Here is a 22,344-nt window from a genome sequence, read left to right as displayed (position 1 = left end):
AGTTGTTTAGCATCAAAGTGCTGTTCTATATTCTCATTTGGAATACTATTTTTCAAAAGTTGTGTCAAAAGCATCACTTTATCTGATACTGACAATCGGTTTACCTGAAAGTTCAATAACGTAGGGTGTTACCTGTGTATCAATTCACAGCGTTTAAATCTGTATGTAACTGGTATGTAAAAATTAATAGTTTTTGTCTTAATATATCTTAGAAAAGTACATCTTCTGGATGTATTGGATCTTCCAGATGTTTCTGGAAAGGTGATAATAGATACTAGGAATGGTCTCACCAAGTAGGGCAGTGAGGATTTAGTTACTTCTTTTCTGCTTATCAGATTTTCAACCTACAAGACTAGAGGATTGTTTTGAAAGTATTTTCATATTCATACTAGAAGTAGTAGATGAAAATAGGTAATTAAGTCCAGCTCAGTGCCGATAAAGATTTAAACCCTATTAATAAACTGTAACTACTGGTAATGAGGGAGCTCTGGTAGCATAGTGGCTAAGACACTTGCCTGCTAACCAGATGGCTGGCGGTTCAAACCCACCAGCCACTCCTCGGAAGGAAGGTTGGGCAATCCTACTTCCGTAGTGATACTGCCTCAGAAACCCAAGGAGGAGTTGCTATGAGTCGGATTTGACTCGACGGCACACAACAACAACAACAACAACTGGTAATGAATGAAAGTTTTAACAAAAAGATAATAATTTTAAATATGTATTTTAATTGTTTCATGGTCCATTTGTTAAGAGCTTTTTTTTTTTTTTTAAATGTTTTTTAGCTGCTTCAAGCAGTGCCATTGGAACGCAGGAGAGTACTGCCCACCTGTTGGTTTCAGATCCCAACCTCATTCATGTGTTGGTGAAATTTCTTTCTGGTACCAGTCCTCATGGAACAAATCAGCACAGCCCTCAGGTAATAAAAATTCTGAAAACTAGTGATGTTCCTAGATTATTCAAACCGGATATTAGGACAGGCAAACTTCAAACTTCAGTTTTTAAAAGGCAGAGTCAAAATTATTGAAGATCGTTAATGTTTATTTCCCCTCAGCTCACTTTTAAGGTTACTTGAGAATGCTGTTTAGTTTGCTCAGTGTTAGAAATTAACTTTAACTTTAAAATACTTGAGAAGATTACATTGCATTTTAATTTTCTAGAATTCTACTGGGGTTTTATGATTTGTTTGTTAACCCAAATTAGGATTTAATAAAATTATATAGAGAAATTTAATAAAACAGACCTCATGTTACTTAGTGTGGTTTTCACTATCATTTCCTCCATTCATGAGATATTTGTTTAGGGAAGCAAATCTTTGTCATTGGTACAGATTTGTTTTTAACTTTACCTGTGTTTTGTTTTTTTGTTTTTTACTATATTTTGTTACTTGCTTTGCTGGTTGTTGGAAGCAGGACCTTGTTTGGGCCACCTAACCTCTCTGAATTCTTTTGTTTTGAAATGAGATTATCATTATTAATAAGGTTGTTTGTGAAAACCAGTGTAGACATTCTTTGTATTCTTGAAAGAGTTATATAAGTCATTGGTAATATAAACCGTAATGGACAAGTTGTTATTGCAAAAGAATTCTCTAATTTAGAATTTAAAGTACATGAAGACCTAATGATTAACTAACTTGCCTCATTTGCTTCCTTTATCACTTTGTATTTTTATTTTCTTCATATGAAAAGTTACAACACCATAGCTTCTAAGACTTAAATGAATGATACTGTAGATAGATAAGCAATAAGTATTCATTGCAATTTCATTTCTATTCAGGTTGGTCCGACAGCTACACAAGCTATGCAAGAATTTCTTACCAGATTACAAGTGCATCTTTCATCAACCTGTCCTCAGATATTCAGTGAATTTTTGCTCAAGCTAATTCATATACTTTCAACAGAAAGGTAAATTTCAATGTATGCATATGTTCCTGATATATAAGCAATATATGTCCTCCAAATATACTTTAACATTTTTGAAGATTTATTAGAACAGATAAGCAGGAGGAGAGTAGGGAATAAGCAGGAATGGTTTGTTTGTGTGTTTCTTGATTGTTTTCATTTCTTTATGGCTCCTCACAATCCTTCAGCTCCCTGTGTTTTGACAGGAATGTATTAAGATACTGCTTGCTTTTAATGTTTTCTTAGATTAGTTCGTGTAAAGTTTCTAAGTGAAATATAGTTTGAAGCTGCTTAAATTGTTTTAGAATGCAAAGAGAGAATGAAAACTATTCAGTGATTGTTTTTTTACATCCAATATATAGTAAGAAAACCTGAAAACGATAGCTTAAAAACAGAAAATTATGTAATAATTTAATATGGAAATCCTAAATGAACTATTTAATAAAATTATACTATTTTAAAGAATTAATTGTGATCATGATGTACTGATTCTTAGAATGTATGAATGGCTCAGGATTGCATAACATGTATCATAATTAGTCATGTTAATACTGTAAGACGTGTCATAAAATCAAACATTACTTTATGATAAAAATCCTTTATTGCAATAGTATAAACCAAAAGAAAACAAACTGACTGCCATTGAGTTGATTCTGACTTAGAAAACCCCCTTTCTGCTGGTTTCTGAGGTGGTAAATCTTCATGGAAGTAGATTGCCTCTTCCTTCCATGGAGCCGCTTGTGGGGTCGAACAACTGACCTTCTGGTTAGCAGCCAGATGCTTTAGGCACTGTGCCACCAGAGCTCTGTAATAATACAAACATTCTTATCTTATTTAGCGTTATTATAAAACACTACATGATGACAAACTAAAATCATGCATTTTTGACTATTAAAAACATTCCCATTAAATCAGACGCAAGCCAAAGGTGCCTTTGTCATTCTGTTGCATTCTGAAAGTGCCAAAAGTTTAGAGATACTAAAGAAGAAGTACATGTTAGAAAATGGTAAAATCATTTATAGATTTAATGAATCTTTTTCTAAAAAATCAACTGAAAAAATAATGGAAACCCTAGGAAAAGAAATGGGTTTGTAATATTAACATCAAAATTAATAATTAATCTTTAATAATAATTATTTTTGAAAAACAGTAGCAAAATGCCTGACCCCTAGTTTAAAAATGAATGTGCAAAATTTATATGCAATATCCTGTTACTACCCTTATTTATGATTTCTTCACCTTTGTAACCATATTTTAACACATTATTTTGCTTGTAATTCAGCTTCTTGTGGGTATAAAAGAGAATAATACATCAGTGTCCTAGGTGTAAAGTGAAAAATACAGGCAAAACAAAGTAGACTGACAATACCAACTTCATGCTGCTATGATACTTATACATGTATTTGGTAACTGAGGTTTAGTAGTGTGGATTCTCTAACTTTCTTCTTTTATCAGAATGGTTTTGGTTTGTTCTAGTTGATTTGTCTTTCCATATAAATTTTCAAACAGGCATATTTATTTCCAAAACAGTATAAAATCTTCTATATGATTTTGATTTAGAATGTTTTCAATCTGTAGATCAATTTGGGTAGTTACAACTTCTTTTAGATTATGTACACAACTATGTTGTCTGTGAATAGATAGTTTTATTTTTCCTTCCCAATCTGTATGCCTTACTTTCCTTTTTCTAACCTAATTTTACTGGTTAGGATTGTGATATGATGTTGAATAGAAATAGTGAAAATCGACGTGCTTGCTTTTTTTTTTTATGGTATTAGAGGAAGACATTCTGTCCTTTCACCATTAGATGTACAATTAGTTAAAGATATGTTTTTACCTGCCTGAAGAACTTCCTATTTATTCCTAGCTTACTAAGATTTAAACACAAAAACAAAAACCCATGAACTGTTGGATTTCCTCATATGCTTTCTCTGCTGATCATATTTTGTTTCCTTTTTAGTCTGTTGATACAGTGAATTATGTTGTTGTTTTCCCCCTAATGTTGATCAGTGTTTATTTGTAGGATACACAAAATAGTGTATTATCCTTTTTATTTCTTGTTGCATTTACTGCATTTTCACATCAATGAAAATAGCATGTGCATACATATAATGCACATATGAAACACTGCTGTGGTGCTGCACAATTTGGTAAAAAACACTATGAAACACGTGTTACTTGTGTAAAATATGGTGACTAGTTAATACTTTGTTGCAGTTGACGTTTAGTTAATTTTTTGAGGTATAATTTGAGACTGTGTAAAGGGCTATTTGTATTTTTCTTATAATATCTTTGGTTTTTGTTTCATGGTAATGCTGGATTTATAAAATAACCCTCTCCCTTTCATTTTCTGGAAGAGGTTGTATAAAATTGGAATTATTTCTTACTTCAGTATTTGGTAGGCTTTTCCATTGAATCTGCTTGGCTCAGGGTTTTCTTTGAGGTAGTAGTTTTCAATTTATTTAATAAACAGAATTTTTCAGGTTTTCTATTATTGAGTGGTCTTTGGCAGTTTGTGCCTTGCAAGAAATTTATTTGTCTGTGTTGTTGAATGTGTCATTTGTAATGTTTCCTTATTTTTTTTTAATGTCTATATTCTATAAGGGAGCTCTGGTAGCATAGTGCCTAAGGCACTTGACTGCTAACCAGAAAGCTGGAGGTTCAAACCCACCAGCCACTCCTTGTAAGGAAGGTTGGGCAGTCCTACTTCCGTAGTGATACTGCCTCAGAAACCCAAGGAGGGATCACTATGAGTCAGGGCCGACTGCACGGCAAATAACATTTCTGATATTGGTAGTTTGTTACTTCTTGATTTTCTTTTCTTTGTCTTTCTGAGTAGAGATTTAGTTTTATTGATCTTTTTAAATAACCAGTTTATGGTTATATTGATATTCTTTACTTTTCTGTTTTCCATTTCATTGATTTCTATTCTAATATTTGTTACTTCCTTCTATGTGAGTTTAGTTTACTCTTCTAGGTTTTAGATCATTGTTTTAAGACCTTTTTACTTTTCTGATAAACATTTAATGCCATAAAATGCCTTTATAATAACATTTCAGCTACAGCTGAAAAAACAGCATTTTATGGCATCTCAGAATTTCTTGTAGTTTTTGATTGTTAGTGTATTTTACTTTTAAAATCAATTAAAAATATATTCTGTTTTCTCTTGAAACTTTTTTGGGCTATGAGTTATTTACAATTGTGTATTTTTCTTAGTTTATCAGGTTTTGGTTTATGAATATTAATAGTCTCTTAGGATTATTATGTTATGGTGATTTGACCCCTTTATTATTATGCAGTGTACCTTTATGCCTAGAAATATTTCTTATGTACTTTGGTATTAACATACACACTCCAGCTTTCTCTTGATTAATATTGGTATGATATATGAATTTGTGTCTTTTTTCATTTGACCTCACTTATGTTTTTATATTAAAAATATTGTTACCCTGTTGGACAATATTTATCTCTTAATTGGTCTGCTTAGACCATTATATTTAATGTAATTGTTGAGACAATGGATTAAAATTTTTTGAGTTTTCCATTTTTCATCTAGTTTTTTGTTTCTAATCTGAACAGAAAGTTGTCTTTTTCCTACTTTTGCAGTTTTTGGTGATTACATTTCATTTTCATGTTGTCTTGTTATTTATAACATAAAATAAAAGATGTTTCTAGTGGTTGTCCTATCTTTGCGATATATATCGTTATTTTAATGCCCACTATCTTCAAATAGCAGTGCCATGGCGATGGTAATTGGTATGTATTGAGAATGTTAATCTTATATTTATTCCTAGTACTGTATCTGGTGTGTTTTTTTTTTTTTTTTTTTAGGAAATGTATGTATTCTTTTATTTTTTAAATTAAGTATAATGCTACTTTATTGCAAGCTTATGCCACTTACATATAACGTCAAAACTCGCAACACCATAGTTGTTCTTTTTCCCATCTTTTGTGATACAATTTTCATACATTTACTTTCACATGTGCTGCAAACACATAATATATTGCTACTTTATTTAACTTGGTTGGTTAATTTTTAGAAACTGAGGTAAATAGTATTTATGCCTGGAAATGATAAGCTTCTGGTGGATGCTTAGTGTGAAGGTTTGAGTCACTCTAGTTAAGCATTGAATTTAGTTTTTGCTTAGTTTCTTAAGTGTAGTATCGGTTTCATATTTCTCTTGTTACCTTTGATTTGATGGAAGCTGGGGTATATCTACAGGAGGGTTGTTCCCCATGTTCTTGCCCTATCTTCGGCTTTCATCCTCCCTGTCACATCTTTGCCACAGAGCAAATCTCTCTCTACAGCTTTGCCTTTAGTAGTTGACTGTTCTGTATGTTTTTCAGTGTTTACTAAGCTGCTGCTGGTGACAGGTATTCTCTGACGTTCTAGTCCAGCTTTACTCTTTGGCAGGCCCTCTCTGCTTGGGTCTAAGGTATGAAGCTTTCTCAGTGACTTTTTTTTCCCCCCTCCTGGGGCCAGCCAAAGTCTGCCTTGACTCTCTTGGCTGTTTTTGGGAGGGACAGTACTTCCTGTTATCCAGTAATCGGAGGGCCCTGTTAGCTTTGGGTTAGGATTTTGGGCCCAGAGCTATTTTCTACTCCTTTTCCAGGGATAAAGGATATTTTCTTTTTAAAATTCTATCCCCACTTGCTTAAAGGGTGTTCATTTGTGTCCTCAAGGCAAAGAATTGTTGCCCATTTCCTATTCCACTCAATTAAGGCTTCTGGTCTTTTAAGAGAAGGGTCTTAGTGTGATCCTTTCTCACAGCATCTACACTCCTCTCCTCTAGGCCTGTATCTCTGAAGGATGTTCTCTCCTTTGTTTCTGCCTTCCCTTTAATCTGAGTGGTTGTCTCTAGAGAAGAACCTGTGAGTGGATGTGAACTCTAAAGGATTCCATACTGTCATCGTAGTAGACACATGGCCAGTAGTAATTTGTTAAATATATTAGCTGAATTATTAACCATTTCTATGTATGCCAGGGTATCATCCTCTTCTCAACTTCTGCCACAGGAAAGTTAATGCTTTCATCCCAGCTTCTTGGAAGTGCTTGCCTTTTCTTGGATTTCAGGATATTTGATTGTCCTATGACCTCTGCTCTCTTACTTTGTGTAAAACGGAGATAAAATAAAGAAGACTCAGAAAGAGATGGAAAATGTCAACTACAAAATGAAATAGTAAATTCCAAGTTTGTTATATTTTAAATTTTTCTTGTTTTGTGGTAGGTACGTCTTTCATAACTATTTAAATTGGATTAAGTTTTAATCCTCTATTTTTTCTACAGGGGTGCCTTCCAGACAGGCCAAGGACCCCTCGATGCGCAAGTCAAGCTTTTGGAATTCACTCTGGAGCAGAATTTTGAAGTTGTTTCAGTTAGTACTATTTCTGCCGTGATAGAGTCTGTCACCTTTTTAGTGCACCACTATATCACTTGCTCAGACAAAGTAATATCTCGAAGTGGATCAGATAGCTCAGTGGGTGCTCGAGCGTGCTTTGGGGGACTGTTTGCCAACCTCATTCGTCCAGGTGATGCAAAAGCAGTTTGTGGTGAAATGACAAGAGATCAGCTCATGTTTGATTTATTAAAACTGGTTAACATTTTAGTACAGCTGCCTCTTTCAGGCAATAGGGAATATAGTGCAAGAGTGTCTGTGGCCAGCAATACAACAGACAGTGTTTCTGATGAAGAAAAAGTCTCAGGAGGCAAAGATGCTAATGGAAGCAGTAACAGTATTCAAGGATCACCTGCCTATGTCGCTGACTTAGTGTTAGCCAATCAACAGATTATGAGCCAAATTTTGTCTGCTCTTGGCCTGTGTAATAGCAGTGCTATGGCGATGATAATTGGTACGTATTGAGAATGTTAATCTTATATTTATTCCTAGTACTGTATCTGGTTTTTTTTTGTTTTTTTTTTAAAGAAATGTATGGATTCTTTTATTTTTTAAATTAAGTATAATGCTACTTTATTGCAAGCTTATGACTGCATTTTATTAGTGAAGACTGTTATAGAGAAGCTTCAATTAATAAATTAAGTTAAAATATTGAAAAACTCTACTTATGTGTGGAGTTTTTTTTTACAAAAACAGGGAAAATAGGGGAAAAAATCTGTTTTATAAGTGTACTATATTATATATCCAAACATCTGTTTCAAGAGTAAAGAATTTGTAATCAAATATTGATTGGAGAACAAATAAGATAATTCGTTCTCAGTTTAAAAATGAAATAAAGTGTTTCACTCACCACTATAATAGTCTCTATGAAACATACATCGATGTAAAGTTTATATATTGCTGTTTAGGTTTTCTGTTTGAAAGGTAATACAGTTAAGTGTCGAATAATGTTTCCTGGGCAATGTCCAACTACATATATGTCCATGGTACCAACCTCTGTAAAACTTAGTATTATATTAAAAATTTGAGGTACATGGAATGGTATGTAATAACAAACAGGTGTTCCTTTGCAACACACATCAAAATATTATTTGTATTATTATGTTAAAGATGTTTTTGCATATTTGGAAGTATTTCTTTAATATTTTATATGCACAGAAAGTTACACTATGTATAAAACTAACATTTATTTAGTGAACTGTTGTTAGATATGAATCATACCTAACCGTTAGGTACAAATTCAACTTGAAGACAGATTTAGGAACAGAACTTGTTGCTAATCCAGAGACTGCCTGTATATAGTATGTGTTTGCATAATGTTCAATTGACATAACGTTTTGTTTCATAACATATTATGGATGTTAAGTGAAAGATGACTGTATATTGTGTTAATTTTTAAAAATAATTTAACTTTGTAAATTGGGCCAAAATCCATTCCTGGTGTACATTTGCCTATTGATATTTTGTCTGTCTACATGTAGAAACAACCATATCTCTTTTTTGATTGTTTCAAATATCTGCTGGTATTTGAAAAATTGACAGACGAGTGTTGGGTTTTGTAGTAGGATAGTTATATAAATCTGATTTGTATGTCTTTTCATTTCCTTTTTTCTTTTATAATAAATAGCTAGTGAGTTGAGTGATATTTCTCAGTCATAAAAGAGAAAGTTCATTGCCAGAATATATAAAAAAATACTGTGCTGAATATTTATTTTAGTATCTGAGTGTCTTAGTTATTAATGCTGCTATAACAGAAGTACCACAAGTGGATGACTTTAACAAACTGTGACTGTTTTGTCACAATTTAGGAGGCTAGAAGTCTGACTTCAGAGCACCAGTCCTAGGGGAAGGCTTTCTCTCTCTGTCGGCTCTGGAGGAAGGTCATTATCTCTAGCTTCTGGTTCCTGGTTCCTTGGATTTATCCATATGTCTTGGCCTTTATCTTACCCCATCTCTCCTCTACTCACTTGTTTAATCTCTTTTATATCTTAAAGTGACTCAAGGTGCACCCTACACTAATCCTGCCTTGTTAATGTAACAAAGACAAACCATTTCCAGATAGGATTATAGCCACAGATGTATAGTTAGAATAGATAATATCTGGTTTTTGGGGATACAATTTAATCCATAACACTAAATATATATACATGTAGCTGTTCAGTGGTTGGGAAAAGTGGCTTCTAAGCCTCTGTATTTTAATTACTGTTGATTTTTAAGGAAATACTTTTTTAAAAAACATGTATTCTTTTATTTGTAGGGGCAAGTGGATTACATCTCACCAAACATGAAAACTTTCATGGTGGGTTGGATGCCATATCAGTTGGGGATGGATTATTTACGATACTGACAACCCTTAGTAAAAAAGCTTCGACAGTCCACATGATGCTGCAGCCAATCTTAACCTACATGGCCTGTGGATATATGGGCAGACAGGTAAGTTCTATCCAGCAGTTGTTTGAGTAATTTATTTCTGGAAATAGGATTGGAGAATCATATCTAGTATAGGAGCAAATAAGAGTATTCATAATATAGATTAGAAAATGAAAAGCATCAATAGGTATGGATTATATTAGTAGAAGTTTGAGGATGAAGTGGGCATTAAGTTATATTTTTAAAGATGACTGGTGATGATAAGAAAAAACATTGTAAGTCTTAAATTTTAGATTTCTCCCTAGAGTCCTAAGGAGTAATAGTGTTTTCTTTTTCCCTAAAAAATTATAGTTCTATACCAAAATGTTTTTCATAGAAGTTACATATCAGAATTTAATATGAGTATTATGTTATATTCCTTGGTTCCTTTCAGTTAAATTTGATTAACTAAAAAAAAATAAAATAATTTAGAATAGTACAGATTTTTGTATTTCTTTTTAAAAAATGAAATTGTTGGAACCAGTTTTACTGTTTTAATGTCTAGTTTTTTAACCTTTTTTCAAATGCAGACTTTAAAGCATAATTTCTTAAGGAGACTTGTATGTATCAGTGTATAATTACAATTTTTATGCATATATATTTTTCCTTTGGAAGATACAAAGATATATGAGAAGGAACCCCCTTCTGTACCCCCATGACTAGTGACTAGTGGGAAATGAAATAAATGTATGTTGAGGTCAAACGTGTTAGTAGTAAGTGAAAACACATACATGAAAAATAAAAAATGCCATGAGTTTAGAGAGGAGACTGTTCACTTCTTGGCCAGTTCAGATAAGATTTCTTTTGCTAGACATTTTTCATTCATTGATATAGATTACAAAAATTAAATATGAAAAATATATTTAAAAAAGAAGTTTTCCTAATTCACAGAAAGCTGATAGTCATAATTTTAAAAATTATAATACTCGTGTATTTATTTTCAGGGCTCTCTTGCTACTTGCCAGCTATCAGAACCATTATTATGGTTCATCTTGAGAGTATTGGATACTAGTGATGCCTTAAAAGCATTCCATGATATGGGTAAGATAAAATTCTAAAACTGTCATTTAAATGAAATCATTTGATAGTACATTACATTCTCATTTATGTGGCCTAATTTTTTATGATAAACTATCTATCCTAAGATAATTTTCAGTTAGTATTATTTGTAAATTTAGGTGGTGTGCAGCTCATTTGCAACAACATGGTTACTAGTACAAGGGCTATTGTGAACACTGCAAGAAGTATGGTGTCAACTATTATGAAATTTCTTGACTCGGGTCCAAATAAAGCTGTTGACAGTACTTTAAAAACAAGAATCCTAGCTTCTGAACCTGACAATGCAGAAGGGATCCACAATTTTGCACCCCTTGGTAAGAAAAGTCTTATTAAATCTATTGGTGTAAAGTTTTGAATCTACATAGCTGGTATTAAGTAAAATTAGTATTAAAGTAAGTTGATGATGTTTTAATATCATGATTTCAAATTAGTTGATTCTAAAGGTAGTAGATATTGAAACATTCTGTAGGTGTAAGGAAGTTTTTAAAATGGCCCTGAAGGAAGAAGTCAAAGCTGCACTGAAGGAATTGGCAACGAACAAGGCTCCAGGAATTGACGCAATACCCATTGAGATGTTTCAACAAACAGATGCCACACTGGAGGCATTCACTCAGCTATCCCAAGAGATTTGGAAGACAGCTACCTGGCCAGATGAGTTGAAGAGATCCATGTTTATACCCATTCCAAAGAAAAGTGATCCTACAGAATGGACATTATCAAACAATATCATTAATGTCACATGCAAGTAAATCTTACTGAAGATAATTCAAAACTGGTTGCAGCAGTATACTGACAGAGAACTTCCTGAAATGCAAGCTGGATTCAGAAGAGGATGTGGAACGAAGGATATCATTGTTGATGTCAGATGTGAATCGTGGCTGAAGCTAAGAATACCAGAAAGATGTTTAATTACATTTTATTGGCTATACAAAAGCATTTGATTGTGTGAATCGTAACAAATTATGGGTAACATTGAGAAGAATGGGAATTCCAGAACACTTGATTTTACTCATGAGCAACCTGTACATAGATCAGGAGGCCGTCATGCAGACAAAACAAGGGGACACTGCATGGCTCAGAGGAGCTCTGGTAGCATAGTGGTTAAGTCACTTGCCTGCTAACCAGAAGGCTGACGGTTCAAACCCACCAGCCACTCCTCGGAAGGAAGGTTGGGCAATCCTACTTCCGTAGTGATACTGCCTCGGAAACCCAAAGAGGGGTCGCTATGAGTTGGGGCCGACTCGACGGCACATAACAACAACAACAACAAGCATGGCTCAGAATCAAGAAGGGACTGTGTCAAGGTTGTATCCTTTCACCATAATTAGTCAATTTGTATGCTGAGAAAATAATGTGGGTAGTTGGATTATATGAAGAAGAACGTGGCATGAGTATTGGAGAAAGACTCATTAACAACCTGTGATATTCAAATGACACAACTTTGCTTGCTGAAAGTGACAAAGACTTGAAGCACTTACTGATGAAGACGAAAGACTACAGTCTGCAGTATGGATTGCACCTCAATATAAAGAAAACAAAAATCTTCGTAACTTGTCCAATAAATAGCTTAATGGTGGATGGAGAAAAGATTGAAGTTGTCAAGGACTTCATATTACTTCGTTCTGCAATCAACACCAGTGGAAGCAGCAGTCAAGACACCAGATGATGTATTGCGTTGGGTAAATCTGCTACAAAAAACCTCTTTCAAGTGATTAAGAGCAACGATGTCTCTTTAAAGACTGAGATGCGCCTAAGCCATGGTATTTTCAATTGCCTCTTATACGTGAGAGAGCTGGGCAATAAATAAGGAAGACCAAAGAAGAGTTGATGCTTTTGAGTTGTGGTAGTGAAGAAGAATGCTCAGAGTACCGTGGATTGCTAAAAGCACTAACAAATCTGTCCTGGAGGAAGTGCAGCAGGAATGTTCCTTGGCAGTGAGAATGGCCAGACTTTGTCTTACCTACTGTGGTCATGTTGTCAGAATGATCCATTCCCTGGAACAGATATCATTCTTGGTAAAAAAGGAAGATCAACAAAGAAGGGGAAGGCCCTCAACTAGAATGGGTAGACACAGTGGCTGAAACGATGGGCTCAGGTATATTGCAAGGATTGTGAGGCTAGCACGAGACGGGGCAATGTTTTGTTCTGTTGTGCATAGGGTTGCTATGAGTTGGAGACAACTTGACAGCACCTGATAACAACAAAGAATTTTTTAGAAATAAAAACTGTACTTAATTCTTTAGAAATAAAGGTTTTTTTTAAATTTATGTTTAAATTGGAGCACAGTATATAAAATTAAATATGAATTGCTTATATTAGTTTTCCTTATAAATGTTAATTGGCTTTAAAACACTTAATGCTTTTTGTGGTATTATGTAAAAAAGATTTTAATTTAGATGCTTTGTCCTTTTTACACTGCACATAGTTTCTTTTTGTATTTTCCTTTTAATAGTTCTCATTCATTAATGTTGACATCATAGAATAAAGATGATTAATGATCATAGAATAAAGGTGATTATTTTCAAAGTAAAATGTATATTTTACATTACTTCTTTCTTATATCATTTGAGAATTATTTTACTAGATTTGTTTTCATTAGTTCAGTTTTCATGTGTAATGTAATAAATTTGGACATCAGTTAATAATGAACTTGTCACCTTACCAGTTGATTAGATGTCCTAGTGTTTTTTGAATACTGTGACAGTTATGGTATGAGTATTCTATATTAACAGCATCAAATGTTTCCAGTTCATTTTTCTACTTTGTTATGATTTGAATAGTTCTTAATACAAAATATGTACGTGTATTTGTGTGTACATGTATATGTGTGTTTTTTCCTCCAAATTGTTTTACTTAAAATATTTTCTTGTAGGTACTATCACATCTAGCAGTCCTACTGCCCAACCAGCTGAAGTGCTTTTGCAGGCCACGCCACCACACAGAAGAGCTCGCTCTGCTGCTTGGTCTTATATCTTTCTGCCAGAGGAAGCTTGGTGTGACCTTACCATTCACCTTCCTGCAGCAGTACTTCTTAAAGAGATACATATCCAACCTCACCTGGCATCTCTTGCAAGTAAGCAATAGCTAATAAAAAAAGCATCATGAGAATAAGATGTAAATTTAAAAACATTTGAAAGTGAGAAAAATACTTAGCAAGCCGTAATGCACTTAGGTGTGATTACCAGATTGCTTAATTTTAAAGTTTTTAATGTATTGTTCAACACTACTTACTGTATTATCGTTGAGTTAATTCCAACTCATAGAGACTCCCTATATGTCAGAGTAGCACAATACTCCATAGGTTTTTCAGTGACTTACTTTTCAGATGTAGATTATCAGGCCTTTGTTTCAACTATCACCAAGTAATTTTTCATGAGGTAAAAGAATTCATCAGATTACCCTCAAACCGAATGTCTGTTGATAGCCAAATGAATGTATTCCATTTATGTATTATTTTGCCTTTTTTACCCAAAACTATTAGTATTAAGGTGAAAAGAGTTCATTTACACCTATGTAGATAGTTGGATTCAGGTAAGGGGCAGGAGAGCCTAGCCCCCAGAGCCAGGAAAGGGAGGGGGAGAGCGCCGGGGACCATAAGAGTGCCAGGATCCAGAAAAGGGGTTCAGAATCCAGGTAAGTGGCAGGAAGCAGGCAGGCCTCAGCCCCCAGAGCCAGGAAGGGGAGGGGGAGTTCGCTGGGGACCACAGAAGCCAAAAGGATCCAAGTAAGGGGCGGGAGGCAGGCAGGCTCCAGCCTCCAGAGCCAGAAAAGGGAGGGGGAGAGCGCTGAGTACCACAAAAGCGGCAGCATCCAGGAAAGGGGTTCAGGATCCAGGTAAGGGTTGGGAAGGAGGCAGGCCCTAGCCCCCAGAGCCAGGAAAGGGCAAGGGAGAGTGCCGGGAAATAAAAGACTCAGGATCCAGGTAGGAATTAGGTAAGGGGTGGGCGGAGAGGTTTCCAACAGCTAAGGGAGACAAACTTCTCTGTTATTTTGTCATCCTCTGTGGCTTGCACGTAGTTGTGAGGCTAGGCCACTGATGTTTCAAACTCCAACAGGGTTGCACATGATGGACAGGTTTCAACACAACTTACAGTCTGAGATAGACTACAAAGAAGGAAGAGGCCATCCACTTCTCAAAAGCTTGGCTAGGGAAAACCTTGTGAATAACAGATCAACACTTGTCTGATCCATTACGGGGCAACTTTATGAATAGCTTGGAAACATTGTCCGACACAGTATAGGAATAGCAGCCCCTTGATTCAGAAGGCACTGAAAATGGACTGGTAAAGAGATGCCTCATCAGAGTAGACCCAACCTTAATGATATGGATAAAGTAAATCTTTCAGAACTTCCGTGTGCTAACGTGGCATGACTCAAATTGAGAAAAAAATAGCTACAAACATCCCTTAATAATTAGAACATGGAATGTACGAAGTATGAATCTAGGGAAATTGGAAGTTCTCAGAAATGAATTGGAGCGCATAAAGATTGATATCCTAGGCATTATTGAGCTGAAATGGATTGGTTTTGGCCAAATGACAATTTGAAGAGGAATGCCATGGCATTCATCATCACAAAGGAGGTTTCAAGATCTGTCTTGAAGTACAGTTCTGTCAGTGATAGGGTAATATCCATACACCTACAAAGAAGACCCATTAATACTATAATTATTCAAAACTACACACCATGTACCAAACCCCAAGATGAGGAAATTGAAGATTTTTATCAACTTCTGCAGTCTGAAATTGACCGAACGTGCAGTCAAGATGTACAGTCACTGGTGAGTGGAATGCAAAAGTTGGAGACAAAGAAGAAGCACTAGTAGTTGAAAAATTTGGCCTTGGTGACAGAAATGATGTTGGAAATCGCATGATTGAATTTTGCAAGACCAACAGTTTACTCATTGCAAATACCTTTTTCAACAACACAAATGGCAGGCTATACGTGTGGACTTCGCCAGATGGAGTACACAGGAGTCACATTGACTACATCTGTGGCAGGAGGCGAAGGAAAAGATCAATATCTTCAGCCAAAACCTGGCCAGGAGCTGATTGTGGAACAAACCAACTCTTCATATGCAAGTTCAACTTGAAGGTGAGGACAATTAAAACAAGTCCACGGTAGCCAAAACATGACCTTGAATATATCCCTCCTGAATTTAGAGACCATCTAAAGAATAGATTTCTGCATTAAACATCAATGACTGAAAACCAGAAGAATTGTGGGATAACATTAAGAACATCATCCATGAAGAAAGCAAGAGGTCATTAAAAATACGAAAAAGAAAGAAAAGACCAAAATGGATGTCAAAAGAGACTCTGAAACTTGCCCTGGAGCAGAGAGTAGCCAAAGCAAATGGAAGAAATGACAAGATAAAAGAGCTGAACAGAAGATTTTAGAGGGCAGCTTGAGCAGACAAACCCAATTACTATAATGAAATGTGCAAAGAGTTGGAGGTAGAAAACCAAAAGGGAAGAACGCGCTTGGCATGTCTCAAGCTGACAGAAACTTTAAACCTCGAGTTGCAATATTGAAAGATTCTATGGGCAAAATATTGAATGATGCAGAAAACATCAAAAGAAGTTGGAAGGAATACACAGAGTCACTATACCAAAAAGAACTGGTCGGTGTTCATTCATTTCAGAAGATGGCATATGATCGGGAACCAGTGGTACTGAAGGAAGAAGTCAAAGCTGTACTGAAGGAATTGGCAAAGAACAAGGCTCCAGGAATTGACGGAATATCCATTCAGGTGTTTGAACAAATGGATGCCCCAGTGGAGGTACTCATTCGGTTATGCCAAGAGATTTGAAAGACACCTACTTGGCCAGCTGACTGGAAGAGATCCATATTTGTACCCATTCCAAAGAAAGATGATCTCATAGAATGTGGAAATTATCGAACAATATCATTAATATTGCATGCTTACTGAAAATAATTCAAAAACAGTTGCGGCAGTATATTGACAGAGAACTTACAGAAATGCAAGCTGGATTCAGAAGAGGACGTGGAACAAGGGATATCATAGCTGCTGTCAGATGGATCTTGGCTGAAAGCAAAGAATACCAGAAACATGTTTACTTGTGTTTTATTGACTATGCAAAACATTTGATTGCATGGATCATAACAAATTTTGGATGACATTGAGAAGACTGGAATTCCAGAACACTTAATTGTACTCATGAAGAACCTGTGCATAGACCAGGAGGCTGTCGTTCAAACACAACAAGGGGACACTGCATGGTTTAAAATCAAGGGAGTGCATCAGGGTTGTATCCTTTTACCATACTTATTCAATTTGTATACTGAGCAGATAATCTAAGAAGGTGGATTATATCAAGAAGAGCATGGCATCAGGATTGGAGGAAGACTCATTAACAACCAGCGATATGCTGATGACACAACTTTGCTTGCTGAAAGTGAGGAAGACTTGAAGCACTTCCTGATAAAGATTGAAGAATACAGTCTGCAGTATGGATTACATCTTGATAGAAAGAAGACACAAATCCTCACATCTGGACCTATAAGCAGCATCACAGTAAATGGAGAAAAGATTGAAATTATCAAAGAGTTCACATTGCTTGGTTCTACGATAGACACCAGTGGAAGGAGCAGTCAGGACATCAGATGACATATGTTGTTGTTAGGTGCTGTCGAGTCGTTTCCGACCCATAGCAACCCCATGCACAGCAAAATGAAACACTGCCCGATCCCACGCCAGCTCCACGATCCCTGCTATACCTGAGCCCATCATCGCAGCCACCACATCAGTCCATCTCGTTGAAGGCCGCCCCCTCTTTCATCAATCCTCCACCCTACCAAGCATGACATCCTTCTCCAAGGAATGGTCCCTTTTGACAACATGACCAAAGTAGGTGAGACGAAGTCTGGCCATTCTCGCTTCCAAGGAGCATTTCAGGTGCACTTCGTCCAGGACAGATCTGTTAGTTCTTTTAGCAGTCCATGGTACTTTCAGCATTCTTCGCCAGCACCACAACTCAAAAGCATCAACTCTTCTTCAGTCTTCCTTATTCATTGTCCAGCTCTCACATGCATACAAGGCGATTGGAAATATCATGGCTTGTGTCAGGCGCAACTTAGTCCTCAAGGAGATACCCTTGCTCCTCAACACTGGAAACAGTTTCTTCACGGTTGACTTTCCCAGTACTACAAGTCGTCTAATGTCCTGACTGCTGCTTCCATTGGCATCGATTGTAGAACCAAACAACTTGAACTCTTTGACAACCTCAATCTTCTCTCCATTTATTGTGATGCTGCTCATTGGTCCAATTGTGAGGATTTTTGTTTTCTTTATATTGAGACACAATCCATACTACAGTCTGTATTCTTTGCCCTTCATTAGTAAGTGCCTCAAGTCATCCTCACTTTCAGCAAGCAAAGTTGTATTATCTGCATATCTCAGGTTGTTAATGATTCTTCCTCCAATCCTGACGCCACATTTTTCTTCATATAGTCCAGCTTCTCGGATTATTTGCTTAGCATGTAGGTTGAATAAGTATGGGGAAAGGATACGACCCTGATGTATTCCCTTCCTGATTTTAAACCATGTAGTGTCCCCTTGTTCAGATGATATATAGCACTGGGAAAATTGGCTGCAAAGGACCTCTTTCAAGTGCTGAAGAGCTAAGATGTCTCCTTGAGGACTAAGGTACTCCTGACCTAAGCTATTATATTTTCAGTTACCTCATATGTATATGAGAGCTCGACAATGAATAAGGAAGACCAAAGAAGAATGGATGCTTTTTAGTTGTGGTGCTAGCAAAGAATGCTGAGAGTACTGTGGGCTGCTAAAAGAACAGATCTGTCCTGGAGTGAGTACAGTAGGAAGGCTCCTTGGAGGCAATGGTGATTAGACTTCGTCTTACCTACTTTGGTCATGTTTTCAGAAGGGACTGTTTCCTGCAGAAGGATGTCATGCCTGGTAAGGTAGAGGGTCAGTGAAAGAGGGGAAGGCCCCTCAGCGAGATGGATTGACACGGTGGCAGTGGTGATGGGATCATGGAGCTGGCACAGGACTGGGCGGTGTTTCATTCTTGTGTGCATAGGGTCACAGCGAGTCTGAGACAACTCAACAGCACCTAACAATGACAGATAGCAATCTTCGTTTTTTTAGAGCGGTCTTTGGTTCTAGTCCTACAACATAGAATTTGCTTAGATTTATTTTTTTCTCCCCATGGTAAGATAACTACCTATGTGAATAATTTTTATTGTAATATTTAAGTGTGGTTACTGTGATTTATTAGATGCTATTCATTTGATATATTTTGTTCTAACTGTGCAAGGTAGATAAGTTTAGAAAATAATTCATAGATTAAATAGAAAAGGAGCTATTTGAGATACTCATTAAGAATAAGAAATATTATAAGATGGATGAGTAGGCAGATAGGCAACATAGGCCCTCTTCAACAAGGAAGAGAAAAATCAATTGAGAGATACAGAAGATAACCCTGGGGCCCTGAGCTTTGAAAGGAACTATACAGAACTGGATTAGGCTAAATTGGCTATGCCCTTTTATGGCATAAAATCCTAAACAAAAATAGTGCATACCGAGATGTTTGGAGCTTCAGACTGTCAGCTACTCTGTTGGGACCAACAGCCTGAGTATTTCCAAGTGGTGTTTGGACCTGAGAATTGACCTAAACATCAGACTTGGTCACCAAGAGCTGCAAGGATGGTTGTACTGGTGGTCTGTGACTAGGAAGGGAAACAATGTGATGTGTTGACTTTCCACTATCTGGAGGGTGCAGCCATTTTGAATGTCTACCAGTGGCAGCAATTTTAGATATTTAAAGTGCCTAAGGACGCAACCATTTTGAATGTTTACCAGTGGTGGCCATTTTGGATGTTGAAAGTGATCGAGGGTGCAGTCATTTTGAATCTTTACAAGTGGCAACTCTTTGGGATTTTAAAGTGATGGCATTCTCATTCGGATTCCAGGGACCTAAAGATAGGCTCTGTTTGTTAAGGTCGGCAGGAACATACAAGAGGCTGACAACGGGAAAGGAGACAGGTGGTGAATATATAAGTGCTGACAACTAGTGAATAGAAGAGCACAGTACCCTGCTTTAATATATAACATAAAAACAAAACGAAATGAAAATCGTGGGTAAGTCACTCCAACATACAATCACCAATTAAATATAAACACAAAATGGTCACAATGCCTCGTAGACAACAGAGCAACACAGTCGACATAAAGAAACAAGATAAAGCAGGATAAACAACAGACCAGGATACAGACCCAAAACACATCCCTGAGGAAGACGCAGCATTGGAACTCCCTGTTGAGGAATTCAAAAGAATCATGTTTAGGTATCTTCAACAAATTGAGAGACAGATCAAGGAGACAGATCAAGGAAAACACAGAGAAAACCCTAGAATAATTCCAAAAGGCAATACAAGAAGAAAATGACAAAGTAAATGAAAAACTAGAAGTGTTAGAAAATCTAGAGTTAGAAATGCAGAAGGTTAATACTAAATTTTCAGAAATAGAGAAGACACATTGAACGGGCCAGAGGAGCAAAATTGAATCGATAGAAGACAAAATTAGTGAGATTAAAGGCAAATACCTGAACACTACTTTGGAAAAGGTTAAATCAGAAAAAAGATGAAAACAAAATGAAGAAAGCCTAAGGTTCATCTGGGATACCATCAAAAGGAATAACCTACGTTTAATCATAATTCTACAACAGGAAGAGACAAATAAAACCACAGAGAAAATTGTCGAAGGTTTGTTGGAAGAGCGTTTTCCTGGTATGATGAAAGGTGAGAATATATCCATTCAGAAGTCCAGTGAAACCCAAACAGGATAGACCCCAAAAGAAAATCACCCACACATATCATCATCAAACTCAACAAAACGAAAGACAAAGAAGGAATCATGGGAGCAGCATGGTAGAAACAAAATTACTTACAAGGGGCAACCAATAAGACTAAGCTCGGATTTCTTGACAAAAACCATGAAGGCAAGAAAACAATGGGATGGTATATATAAAACCCTGAAAGAGAAAAATATCCAAACAAGAATTATGTACCCAGCAAAATTGTCCCTCAAATATGATGGTGAAATTAGGACATTTCCAGAGAAGCAGAAATTAAGGAAATTTGTTAAAACCAGACCAAGCTTACAAGAGATGCTAACGGGAGCCCTCCGCACAGAGAAGCAACAGCAACCAACAACTGACCATTAACACATACGATGATATAACCCAGAAACCAACCCAGCTATGGAAGTATCCAAAGTAAATAAGCCTACAAGATTGTAAACAGGGAACAAGAGACATCAATTGACAAATGAAGACAACTAGAAACCAAAAAGAGGGAAAAAACTGTCATTACAGACCTTCTAGATGGTAGGGAAGTCAAGACAACTAACTACAAGATAGAATGGACTGTTGTAAACCTCAGAAGCAAACTATAAATCATTGGGTAACCTCAAGAAAATGATAAACCTTCACATCAAAATTACAAAGAGGAGCAGCATAAATATTCAGCTAAAGCAATAGCAATGACGGAAGTGATAACACAATTTATAAACAAAATGAGCTCAGCATAGAAAATTATATGGAACAAAGAAATCAACACCACAAAATACATAATAAAATTGACAACCACAAATTCATATTTGCCGATAATTTCATATCTGGCAAGGGACTTATCTCTAAGATTTGTAGAAAACTCCAGTCCCTCAACACCAAAGGAATTAACAATCCAATTGAAAAATGGGCAGAAGATATGAATAGACATTTCACCAAAGAGGATATTAGGTGGCTAGCTAATACATGAAGAGATGCTCATAATCATTGGCCATCAGAGAGATGCAAATCAAAACAATAAGGTGATACTGTCTCACCCTAACACTGATGGCAAGGTTCAACGAGATGGAAAATAACAAATGTTGGTGGGGATGTGGAGAGATTGGGACTCTCATACACTGCTGCTGGTGAGTGTGTGAAGTGATATAACCACTGTGGAGAGCAGTATGTGATTCCTTAGAAAGCTGGAGTTCTAGATAGCATTTGACCCAGCAATCCCATAACTAAGTATATATCCTAGAGGTGAGAGCCAGGATAAGAAAAGATATATACACACCTGTGTTCATTACAGCCCTATTTACAGTAGCAAAAAGAGGGAAACAGCGTATGTGCCCATCAGTGGAAGAGTGGATGACCACACTCTGGTACATACAGATAATGGAATGCTATACAGCGGCATTCCTACTTCCGTAGTGATACTGCCTCGGAAACCCAAGGAGGGGTCGCTATGAGTCGATGGGGCCGACTCGATGGCAAATAACAACAACAACATACAGCACTAAATAATAATGTATAGCCTGCAAAACACCGCATAATATGGATGAAGTTGGAGGACATTATGCTGAGGAAAATAAGTCAATCACAGTAGGACAAATTTAATGTTAGTTTGTTGTTTTGGAGGGTCAAAGAAAGGTTTATATTATGGAGGCAAACTTTCTATATTGATTGCCAGGTGTGAGAGGGGAGGGGAAGGAACACTGCCAAAAAAAAAAAAAAAGTGTATCGACCCATGTCACTTCAGTTTTG

General features: G+C 36.3%; 1 protein-coding gene across 1 annotated transcript in view; it reads left to right on the top strand.

Moving 5' to 3' along the window:
* The window catches only part of BIRC6 (baculoviral IAP repeat containing 6), a 366,321-nt gene that overhangs the window by 192,641 nt on the left and 151,336 nt on the right, over window positions 1-22,344 (top strand). Inside the window, exons 44-50 of the mRNA XM_042780685.1 lie at window positions 783-916; window positions 1,774-1,901; window positions 7,186-7,748; window positions 9,552-9,727; window positions 10,648-10,744; window positions 10,882-11,076; window positions 13,635-13,835. Coding sequence (XP_042636619.1) covers window positions 783-916; window positions 1,774-1,901; window positions 7,186-7,748; window positions 9,552-9,727; window positions 10,648-10,744; window positions 10,882-11,076; window positions 13,635-13,835 — 1,494 coding nt within the window. The remainder of the gene's footprint in view (window positions 1-782; window positions 917-1,773; window positions 1,902-7,185; window positions 7,749-9,551; window positions 9,728-10,647; window positions 10,745-10,881; window positions 11,077-13,634; window positions 13,836-22,344) is intronic.

Source organism: Orycteropus afer, unplaced genomic scaffold (assembly GCF_000298275.1).
Source record: "Orycteropus afer afer isolate SDZICR_OR568_19922 unplaced genomic scaffold, OryAfe1.0 scaffold00054, whole genome shotgun sequence".
Lineage (NCBI taxonomy): Eukaryota > Metazoa > Chordata > Mammalia > Tubulidentata > Orycteropodidae > Orycteropus > Orycteropus afer.
Note: the sequence above shows the minus strand (reverse complement) of the source record. Positions and strands in the feature narration are given on the sequence as shown.